Genomic DNA, 12,465 nt, shown 5'->3' on the forward strand with positions numbered 1-12,465 from the left:
AGCACATCTGTAGGCACCTGATCGACAATGTCGGGCAAATCTGTAGGCACCTTTAACTTAATGATGAGTTAAGCAAGATACAATTTCCCCACTTTTGAGGGAAATGTTATTCCATGGCATCATTATTTGTATATTTGTGTGCGTGCCGACGAGCGTAGTTACAAGTTGCTTACGCCTACATGAATTTGGTTTTTGCCTCACTTGTGACAGTTCGTTTGATATGAAACTATCATTCTATGCGTTATTATTCTAAGGTCGGAACATGATTACTATCACCATGACTCAAGAGGACTGCTAAACGCGATACAAGACGAGTGTTTTATAAACCCCAATTATGTGACATGCCTTTTGTCTTCCACATTCCTATAGTTTGAACTAATACAAATGCGAGAGTAGAATACCGATGTAAAAAATATGTGTAGTTTCAGAAAAAAAAAATTGAAAATGGCGTAATTTTCGCCCGGCGAAACATGATTCATAGTTTATAATGCTTGAAAAATAGTGGCCAACCGACTTAGTCGTTCAATAAAATCATAAATGACATACTTTGTAAACTAATCGGCAACAACAAAGGTTCATTCGTTACGAAGTTATTTGATTTTATTTTATTTTTCGTTTGATTTTTTTTATTATTATGTTTACACCAGCGCTGCAGCGATTGCTTTAGGGCGCAATTGTTCGACTCGAATTTCATCGCGCTCACCCCGCGCGGTCGAAGAGCGGAGTCCGCGCTGCCGCCGCGCGGCGACCGCGCGCGTCTAACTGTCATGGCAAAATACGCTCTATTTTTTTTAGCCTTTACGTTTTAATTTAAATGAGCGTTCCGGACACGCGGGCTTACCTGGCTTGAATTTGGACCTCGCGGCGGCCGGCCGGCAGCGGCAATTTTATTGAGAGGAATTTAAATGTTGTTGCTTAATAAATATAATTCAGATTCGCCATTAATGTACATGAAGGCGTGGTAACTGGGCGGACGCCGCGCGACGGCCGCGCGATAACTTTCTTCTCGTGTAACTGGGCGCTTAAGTCTTCTACATACACTAAAATTATCATGAACTATTCCATGGATTATTGCATCGGCATTGATTTTTAATTTTTTTTATCAGGGTTGTCACGTTTAATATCCGGTAATTTACCTTAGATCTTTAAAAAAAGCTCTCAATTTTTTTTTTCATTTTGATCTAACTACGAATAATCTGTCACACAGCTTTGGGATGAAAAAATTGTTTTAAATTTTATCAGCGATGCCTGTAGTATTTTTTGTACTGTAAAAATTTGTAATTCCATTTGTAGGTAAAACTCACACATTAAGTTTACACTTTCAAAGCTTTTCTGAGATACGCACAAACTACATTTTTTAGTATTTAAAATCTATTTAATATTAAATTATCACATACTTACGTTTCTTGCAACCCATAGGTTTCAAATGTAAATGTCAAGACACAAAATCAGATAAAGCCCAAAGTAACACAAGTTTTCGTAAAATTTAGTTATGTTTAATCTCTCAGTTGGAGATAATGTCTTAAATATCTTGAATTATTTTCTGGAACATCTACTGGAATCTATAGTAGTTTAATCTTTATAGTGTCTAACCTATATCAACATTGTTGTTCCAGGCAATAACGGAACTACAGTACGATTGGGACGAACCAACGCAAGGTCTCATTCTAAGTTCATTCTACTACGGGTACATTGTAACGCATCTACCAGGCGGATTGCTCGCCGAGCGTTTCGGCGGCAAATATTCGCTAGGATTCGGTGTGCTTAGTACTGCAGTATTTACTTTGTTGACGCCATGGACGGTGAAAATTGGAGAAGCTAAAGGGCTGATTGTGCTACGAGTCTTAGAAGGTCTTGGTGAGGTACGTACCTAATTTAGTAGGTTTGTTTACAGCACTTCTTAAATGTGACAAGTACGTATGCTTAAAACACGAAAAATCAGCCCACTACTACTATTATTAATTAGTACCATAGTATATAATAAATAAGACATGTATGGTAACTCCATAGAAACATAACACCGCGCTTGTATGTATGCACGCCCACCACGCGCAGTGTTTGGACGCACATGTTTGCATAATCTCGCGGCGCTCTCGCATTACACAGCGCGGGTTGTTACACCGCCATTATTTCTAGAATTGAGGCGATGCGATCGGTGTTCAATAAATTACATCAAATAGTAGACGTGGTTATTGTCGTGTTTATGGTAGTTTGAATAAGAGTACCTCAAATCAGAAATGTACAAGCATTTCATTTTAATATAATCATATTCATAATTAAGATACGAATCCACGAAGCTGGTATAAAAATATCCATAAGTACGTATTGGTTCATAGTACAAAAATATTAATATTAATACTTACGCATTGATATTTCAATATCTTATCTAATATAACAATATATTTTATTATTATGCATTTAACCAAGGTTAAAGCATACTGTTAAGTGCTGTACACGTGCAGTCTGTGAGTCGCGTTTTCGCGGCGGACATTCAGCGACCTACGTGTCCAATACAATAACGCATTCTGAGTGCTGATGGGGCTTGCTGTGGAGGTATAGAGCATCGGGGATGTTTGTCGAGGCTCAGACATGGCCATCGTGAGGAAAAGGTGTGCATCTGCGCTGGTGCGCCTCCGTGGGAGCTCCAACAGCATCCTGTGTGTGTTCACAGACTCGCCACATTTAATTGTAGCTGTATTGTCCGTTAAAATTAAATAATACTACATGGATACTACATAAATACTATACTGATTTTTATTTGAAATATTTTTTTTATTGAATTGAATTGAATTTCAATATACTTAGCACGCACGAGAATACTGTAATGAACACCTTATTTTTTAAATTATGTTTATAACCTGTAAGTAAAACTAAAATAATAATGTGACAGCCCTATGCTTCGAGGGAAGTGTAGGTATTTACGCGGCGAACAATCGGGAGTTGCTTTACTTGTTGTTATTAGACCTACTATAGTAGTACTGGCTGTGTAATTTGGCAAATGCCAAATCGACTTGAAAACGGCACGAGAATAACTATGTACGTCCCAACATACGTAAAATATCCATAATTGTAATGCTTAGGTCTTCGACACAATTTCTACTTAATATGGTAATTTGTGTGGATATTTTTCCACAAGAACCTTCTAAGAAAACTTTTTTCCAGGGTACAACATTCCCAGCACTCAACGCAATGCTGGCCCGATGGGCACCAATAAGCGAACGTGGAAGAATGGGATCTTTGGTCTTCGGAGGAGCACAGATTGGCAATATTGCAGGCACTTATTTGTCTGGTCTAGTGATGAAGAATACAGGGGATTGGCAGCCTGTCTTCTATCTCTTTGGAGCTTTGGGATTGCTTTGGTTTATTCTTTGGGTAAGTTTACCGTAATTATCTAAATCTATATATTAACCAATGAGACGTGATGATTGTAACACGCTGAGGATGAGATTATTCAGCTAAGTTTTATTGGGGTTTAAATGTGTCATGTGGTTGTAGATAAGTTCTCTTTTACTTTGTAGAAGTCGGGTTTTAATTACGATTCTGTTCATTGTCCAAATCTTGACATTGTTTCGTAATGTAATGTTTTTTACATTGTTTAGGGCAAAGCTATAAGTTTGACAAATCCAATTAAGTTTAAATACTTACGTACCGTGCCTACATAAAAAACATAGTTAATTTACCGACAATTTCCAGGCGCTGCTCTGCTACAACGACCCGGAATCTCATCCATTTATCTCAGACAAAGAAAAGAAGTACCTAGAAGAAGCTCTTGGCACACATCGGAGTAGTCAGCCATCAGCCATACCCTGGAAGGCCATTTTTATGTCTGTTCCGCTTTGGGCTCTTGTTTGCGCGCAGGTAAGCATAATCCTTGATACTCTTTTTATTAACTGAACAGGAAATAAGTCAGCTAAGGCTCAATTTACATTATGACGGAGCGGAATGGGACGGAAGCGTCAATTTCCCCTCGCTGTCGCTGGAACGCTCGAGCATTCGCGATTGCTTTGAGGTTGTGTGTAGTATTTCGTCGACCCTTGACGTCACACTGCGCCTGGTTTCGCGTCAATTCCCGCGTATTCGCCAGGCGTCACCGTCTGTGATTTTTGGTATCTAGTTTCTGCGTTACAGAATTGACCATAAAGTTCATTGTACAATATCGTTACAACAATTCGCTACCATTCCATTCCACCGCCATATAAATTGAGTCTAAGTATGTCTTTAGATGTATAAGTTAGTGATCCATCAAATAGTGGTGGTAGCGACGATGGGCAGAAATTTGTTTCCACGGTCAATGTAGTTACAACGCAATCGTTATAGAACTTAAAACCAAAGGAATAAAATTTATGTTTGCATACAATTATGAAGATATGCTTATATAACATCATGTGCCTACTTACAATACTTTTTAAGAAAACCTGTATTAGTCAGCTGTGTATACGAATTAGTATAATATTTCAAATAATATGATCTGTAGCGAACCATACAGTACTTAAAGCAACTCACCGGAGGAGAAGCGGGAAAAACTGATTTGCTAGATCAAATTGTTCAGGTATTTACCTACTATCAAATAACGATCTTACGAAAAATATACGGTACACCTAAGGATATTGTCCAAATAGTGTGATTTGTTACACGATAGGTGTACTTTATCCGATCATATAAAATCCTGAAATCCTGAAAAATATAGGCTAAAATAAAAGTCCGAAACGATTATTTGTACATAATTTTTGTATTACTCATACATTTCTCTTTAAATACTACCGAGAACCTGCAAAAATTTTGGTTTTCAACTGAAGCCCAATACTTCTTAAATTCATATTTGTCCTAAAATTTTCAAATTAACCTTTATCCCGTTAGTCGCCATCAGGCGCTTGTCGACGTCGGATCTGTGTCAAATTTTCTTCGCCTGTTATTATTTTAGTCATGTTAATTTTCATCGCGTGGATTACGGGACATTTTCGCTTATAAGTAAGATATACCTTACGTCAACTATTTCTTTTTTCTGCAGATTGGTCACGACTATGGGTACTTCACAATGGTAACCGATCTTCCTAAGTACATGACAGGAGTGTTGAAGTTCGACATTCATAGCACTGGTTACCTATCGGCGTTACCTTACGCTGTTATGTGGGTGTGCTCCATATTTTTTGGCTACGTTTGCGACAAAATTGTCAAGAAGAACTGGATGACTGTTACTAATGCTAGGAAGACGTTTACGACTGTTGGTAAGTATTTTGATAAAATACATAAAATCGTTTCAAGAATCTATCATCAAAATTATCCTTACACGATTAACAATATCAAAATTTGTAATATTAAAAAAAGTTCAGGCACGGTATGCCGAAAACGCTGGTTCGAAGAAGAAGGGGAATCTTTATATTAATAATAATATCAAAATCATGGAATATAGCACAACTATAAACTTTTCTCATACAACTAAGTTCTATCTGCTTTTTTCAGCGTCGGTAGGTCCAGGTATCTGCATGGTCCTAGCTTCATACTCCGGTTGTGACACAACGACAGTGATCATTCTCTTCACGGCGTCCATGGGTCTTATGGGAGCTTTCTATCCGGGAATGAAAGTCAATGCCCTAGACCTGAGCAACAACTACGCGGGAACGATAATGGCCATTGTTAATGGTATTGGCGCCGTTGCTGGCATCATTGCTCCTTATTTGGTTGGCCTTTTGACTACTAACGTAAGTTTGTTTTCTTTGTCAGTTTTTTTCTACAAAATTGTTCTTCTTATTCTGGTTATACGACTTTTAAACGTTGATTGTTAGTTAGAATTGGTTTTTCTTTAGCTTCTCATTTTTCTTTTTCGTTGAAATGAATGCCCACAATCGATAAAAGTTAGTAATTGTTCACAAGTACCGTGACATTTTTGAAGGGTTTTTCCTAGTTCAATAGCCTATGAATCAGTGGACCGTTTTTCACGGCTTGTGCGGCAATCTCATTTAATGTACTCGTACCTATAGAAAAAGCGTTTTGGAACGAATTGCATAAAACGTCATATCGCAATCCAAGGCCGTGTTACGAATTATGAATAGCCAACCTACTTATACCGACTAAGATATATGATTCGCTAATTGCTGTTCTTCGACTTTTATACACTTGACTTTCTAGTTTGCCTGAATAGGCAATGACGCAAAAATATCCTCAGGCAGATAAACTTTACTCTGTCGTTTTTTAAGACGGAGTAAAATTACATTCGTAGGGTACGTTGCTAGTTTTCATTAAATTTTGAATAGTTATGTAGTTGTTGTCGACGCAGCGTGAGCGCGATGAAATTTGTGTCGAATATTTATTCGTGCCCTAACTAATACTGTCAAACTAATCAAATCAGAAACAGAACTTTTCTGAAAATTTGTTACATAACGTTATAAGTTACCCTATTTTATGTATGATAAACATAAACAGGCGGGGATATATACACGTCTTCTGTTCTGGGTACTTTTTAGGCCATTCTAAAATTCTTAAACACATGTAACATTATTATTAATTGAACAATGTACTTACTAATAGCGTACTAATTTCCACAGAACACACTCGAACAATGGCACATAGTCTTCTGGATAGCGCTGGTGGTGTTCATCGTCACCAATTTGGTATTTGTGGCGTGGGCGTCCGGAGACGAACAATGGTGGAATAGCACTTCGCAAGATCCTAAAAAGGCACAAGAAGCCAACGTAAATCGGTCAATTAATGCTGAAATTAAGTTATAAACCACAATATCGAAGTGAACGTTAAACTTCGATGGGAAAAAGGTAATTTCAAGGCGACATTGAAATCTGTAAAGATTTTTATATACTCTGTGGAAAGAGGTATAGAAATTACTATAACGCTATATGAAACTATCGCGCGATATTTATGAAAATCGTGTTCCTGTTTGAAACTGTATCTACTTACTAAAAGATCATAAAGATTAATGTCTAATAGGTACAAGTAAATTTAATCTATTTAAAGCCCACTTGCTGTTGACTGTTTAAATAATAGAGTTAATTTCACACTTTACATTAAGCTATAAAACTATTAAATTAGAGCATACTCTAAGTACTTTTATCAGAGCAGTATATCACGCCTATTCTTTAAATATCTATAGAGCATGTTCACTACTTACTACCATTTTGATATGTGTAGGCAGAGATGATATTCTTTTAAGACAAAGCCTAGTTTTAGGTGTTTTTTACCTGAACTCCGGTTTTGTAACGTCTACCTGGATTTTGTCATCTAACGGATTTTTCGTCTTAAGAGACAATTTTCAGAATAAAAATGGCAGAAGCGTCAAAATATTTTAATTCCAAAGCTGACGTTATCACACACGCAAAATGTGCTAAATACAGAACAAATTAGTCTAGATAATTATTAATCTTTGTCAAAAATCAAGACGAAATGGTTAGTGAGCAGGTGAGTATACGGTCCGCATGCACCCTCCACCATCGATATCGCTGCCGTGACAGGTTTTCGATTTTACTTTGTTACTTTTGTAGGTAACATATTCTATATAAAAAGGGAGCAGTAACTTAAACAAATAAATTGATATTTTTTATGTAAAGAAGTAACCCGAAAAAAGTACAACTGTTTAGCGACAGCCAGTGTTATGTGATAGTAAAAATAATTGGTAACAAATACAATAAAATTAGTAAGAATTTATTAGTTCTAATTATTCCAGATTATAAATTACGATAATTTATTTTCAAATTATCGTATGTTACTCGTATTCCTTATTCCTATTGTGTGTATAAGACTAGTTTATAAGGGTCAAAGTGTAACACCGGGTTTTCTGAATATATATCTAAAATTACACATTGATTGGTTTTCTAGGATAGTGGCCTATTTCAAAAGCATCATCTCATCTCATTCACAAGGAAGATGGTTTAAAATCTGGGATGAGTGTGTCGCGCAAAGTTTACATATTGTAGACCATTCCAATGCCATTATACGATTATTGTAACCAATGAAAAGCTCGTTGACCCGTTAACAATAAAATTTTGCATTTTCTGAACAAATTTCAGTAATAAGTAAAACGGAAGTATTTTGGATTGGGCCACTATTTTTGGAAAGCAGTGATATGTACCTACATCAAAAGTAAATAGATAGGTACTATAGTTACAAAGGAATCGTCTTGTATAATCTTAAAAATTTTTAGAGATATTCAAATAAAAAACACATATTTTTGCACAAAACAATTTATTAATTACTTTAATATTTTTTTAATAAACCGCTTAATAATTTTAAAAAATGTAGAGTAGTGGTATTGTTATTTCATTATAATGTGGTATTGCTATAAAGACATAAAACCTATTTTTAAGACTGGTTACTGAATATTGTTGAAACTATGACTAAACAATAATACGATTTAAACATTTCCTAGTTAGGTAACCATTTTCTCTATTTTTATTGTTAATAATGCCGTTGTTTAGCATAAGCATAGTACAATAAATGAAGTAATGATAACGTCATACAAATGTAGCAGCGCGGCTTGTATACGTTCGCCGTGCTTCGTGTACCGACGCACACATTCGCATAATAATGAAAAGTGCGTGACACGACCTATATGCCACGCGAGCTTATGCGAATGTGTGCGTCCGTACACGGCACGAGACGCGCGCGCAAATATACAATCCGCGCTGCTACGTTTGTATAGATTTACCATACTTGTTTTATTATACTATGTCATAAGAAAGCAACAATAAAAACAATTCCTGAATCTACCCTGGTACACACGGGTTACACAAATACCCATTGTTATGTACATATTAGAGTTGTATAGTTAGTGTAAAAAGTATTATACACGAATAAATGAATCTGCAAGTAATTGTTAATATCAGAGGCACTATTCAAAATATATTATTTTGTTCACTTCGTATCGAGTTTCAAATTAAATAAAAAAGGCTGTGAACAAAGTATTATATATACTTTAGCACATATTTGTTTTACAGAGTGTATTGTGCCATTTGAAAGATCTGTATACATAATGTATTTAAAGATTAAAAGCTGTGTATTATATGTGCGTGTGGTTATTATTAAGTGATAAAAATATCTCAAATAAATTAAATGACTTTTGTACAATAATACTATTGTATTTTGTTAAAATAAAATAAAAACCAATTTAAATGCGTTTCATTTTTTTATTTAATAAATAACAAAACATAAATAACATAATATATATAACATTAGAGAAAGTTAAAAAAATCAACAAATTGTATAAAACATATTAATAAAATAGTAACCGCTTATTGTTAGAGCGGCTTAATTGTCAGATACCGACCACAGATTGCGTTACGTTGCTTTAAGTACAAGACATTTTGAAAAACGCAACATATCAGAATTGAGAAAAATACTATTAAGTATCTTACATACAGATAATTTATATAAATAAAAATGGTAATAAACATACGGTACAGTCTGTACCTCTATAGTACAGTGCAGAAATTATATTTATTTCATCTAGTTTTTTTTTTCGTAATTTTTTTATACAACAAAATGATTTCACTTATGCGAATTGACGATGGGCTTTGCGTAATTGATGTTTTACTTGTGTGACATTTAAAATTTTTAACCGAATTCAAGAAAAGGAGGAAGTTCTGAATTCGACTTTTTTTGTGTAAATTAAGTGAGCTGATGTCGATGATATCGACACGTTCGTCTGTAGTGGTCTCATTCAAATTTGGAGAAATATTCCACAACGTGTGACAAATTGTCCTTTCACAAATTCCACTTTCCTTTAACCGATTTCAATAAAACTTGGCAAATAGATGTAACTCCACAAATTTTTGAGGTCAGTTTTTTTTATAAAAAAAAGTTATAATAACATGTTCAATGAAGGGTGGGAGTCATTTTCAAAATGAGTGTAACTTAACCGGTCACATTATACCTTATAAGGAAAGACTGTGGTAGAAATAGCAAAGGTATTTTACAAATTAATAAAACAAATAAATTGCACATAGATAGTTCCTTTTAGTACAACACGGAATAAGCTTGGCACATAACGTCATGTTTAGTTATACTAGTAGACATCGAAATAAGAACATCACATGTTTATATAATTTAATATCCTATGACGTTTATATTGGGTACTAAATGTGGTTCTAAGTTCTAAACAAGCAAAATTATTAAGAATTACTTTTATTAACAACACGAATATAAATCGGATATGAAAGTATTGTTTCCGGATTATAAAAGTGGTATATTTGTTTTTTGAATCAAACAATGTTCCGGGTTCTTTACAAATCGTGGATAAACGTAGTGCCAGCTTTCCTTATGGTGCAGGGTGCGCGGTGCTCACGGGCGCAGAGTCTCTAGTTGTCGTGCTTAGGATAAGAACAGTAAGTCTATATGAATTTCAAACATACTTACAGTTAATATTGTAAGCACGGCGGATTGCTTTCCAACATCATTTATAATTGCAATATTTTTTTGCACCCGAATTTACCATCACTAGGAAAACATAACTATAAGTATACCATTTTGATCGCGTGCTTACTTGAAGGCGTCATTGATTGTACCCGGGCCGGGCTGTTTCGGGCTATTTATAATTTTCGCGTGATCACAGCTGACTGGTGAAAGCCCAAAAACGTGGGTTTCTTTGAAAAAACAAATAAATTCGATTACAAATCCGGAAAAAATAGTTTAATTTGCAATGTATAGAAATGGTGAAGACTGGATACTGGTCATAAGTCAAATAGAAATAATCTAACCAAAGACTACTTGTGTATCATATACACTTATGTATCATTTATTAGGGCGCCTTAAAAACGTTTGCAGAAGCGCTGCAGTGGTGCGACTATGGCACGGTAATCTCGCGTGTGTAGCACTTCAGTAATGTTTAATTCACCGATTGTGACTGCAAAAGTAGCGCCTGCCACGACTGTGGCGCTGTAACTGCGCTATGTTGCTCTAAATATTGTATGAAAGTTAGTAGTGGCGCAGCTGTAGCGCCATAGTGGTGCCAGTGCACCGCTTCTATAAGCGCATAATTTGAAGACACCCTAATCATAATAAATACATATAAATATCATCGTTTATTAATTAAACGCTGCAACATATTAGGGATATTATTGGAATAAAATAAGTCTGATCAGAAAAAATATTTGTTCTTCCTACCATTTATTTTATTACTTGTCTTTCTTACATAACCATTCTTCCCTGTTTCCTGACCAGACTTTTAGGTAGTATACTAACTTTTGGAATGTATATGTAGAAATGTATATACAAGAAAATGTATGAGCCTTACTATCAAACGGTGTTTAAAGTTAACATTGGTGTGTGTCGATTCTTTGGTATACATTTTTTCAATTATACTGATCTAAAGATATTGCCATTCCTTACAGTCTCTATTAGTTTAAAAGGGACAACAATATTTTAAACATGTCAAATCAGATTAGATGAATTGGTGGATCACAGGGATGACATTATAGGTTCACAACAAGGTTCACGGCTATTCCACCAGTTAAAAGTCGCTCAGCGAGCTATGGAACGAGCTATGCTCGGAGTTTTTTGAGGGATAAGATTCAAAATGAGGTTGGCGATGGGTAACCAAGGTCGTCGACATAGCTGGTGGAATTGACGCGTAGTGTAGCGTCCTCTGAGCAGGTGAATGCGTTAACACGTCACATTGCGAGAGACCTATGTCCAGCAGTGGACTGCGATAGGCTGATAATAATGGTGACTAGTTTCAGTCTGCGACTACGCGTTTAAAATAAAAAAGTACCCATGTGTAAAACATCAATTCGCCAATGTGTTCTATTTATACCCGTTTAGCCTAGAGATAGGCAATGGGTTTTCTTATTTTATTCCATATTTGTACCGTATCAAAGACGCGATGCTATTGGCCTACATTTTGCCTTTGACAGTATGTACAGTGTTTGGTAAATTACATGTGAGTGTGTTGAGAGTATGTGAGAGATATCTGTAAGAGGAGTGTTTATTAAAAATACTACCACTTAATACTAAATCCTGAATACTTATTATATTATATTAACCCAAGGAACCCATCCGGTTTTACCCGGGTTTTTGCCCAAAGGGGTTTTAACCCATTTCTCCCCAAAATCGTGGGCAGAAACGGCGAATACAGAATTTGGTATAATTCCATACTTGTTACAAATTTCGATGTAATAAATCTTTTTAGACGAAAAAGAGGCAACTCCACACAACACTCACCTTGCAATCCTGTGGATGCTCACTACTAAGGATGCACATTACATTTCGATTTATATGAAAATCGATTCAAGTTCCGATCTAACGATTTTTTGTATCGATTTATTTCAATGCGATTTTCAAGCCAATCGATTGAACAGAGAGGCAAATCGAATCGTCTTAAAATAAACAAATTTTTGTAATAAAAACATTCAATTTGAACAAAACTCTATTTACAATACATTATTTAGTTATGAACAGTTTTTGTCCTCGATCTGAGGCGGTAATAGTTTTAACCTGATTTAAATCAACGTTAACAAAATCGGG

General features: G+C 35.5%; 1 protein-coding gene across 2 annotated transcripts in view; it reads left to right on the forward strand.

The window, feature by feature from the left end:
* Positions 1-8,520, forward strand: part of LOC113228405 (putative inorganic phosphate cotransporter) — a 43,547-nt gene extending 35,027 nt beyond the window's left edge. The window contains exons 3-8 of one of the 2 annotated variants that reach the window (XM_026461692.1): positions 1,617-1,862; positions 3,163-3,372; positions 3,694-3,858; positions 5,009-5,225; positions 5,461-5,699; positions 6,543-8,520. In XM_026461692.1, the coding sequence (XP_026317477.1) occupies positions 1,617-1,862; positions 3,163-3,372; positions 3,694-3,858; positions 5,009-5,225; positions 5,461-5,699; positions 6,543-6,725 (1,260 nt within the window). In that variant the 3' untranslated portion in view covers positions 6,726-8,520. The remainder of the gene's footprint in view (positions 1-1,616; positions 1,863-3,162; positions 3,373-3,693; positions 3,859-5,008; positions 5,226-5,460; positions 5,700-6,542) is intronic. The other variant, XM_026461693.1, reaches the window with a different exon arrangement.
* Positions 8,521-12,465: the final 3,945 nt, after the last annotated feature.

Source organism: Hyposmocoma kahamanoa, unplaced genomic scaffold (assembly GCF_003589595.1).
Source record: "Hyposmocoma kahamanoa isolate Upper Pololo Valley unplaced genomic scaffold, ASM358959v1 232, whole genome shotgun sequence".
Lineage (NCBI taxonomy): Eukaryota > Metazoa > Arthropoda > Insecta > Lepidoptera > Cosmopterigidae > Hyposmocoma > Hyposmocoma kahamanoa.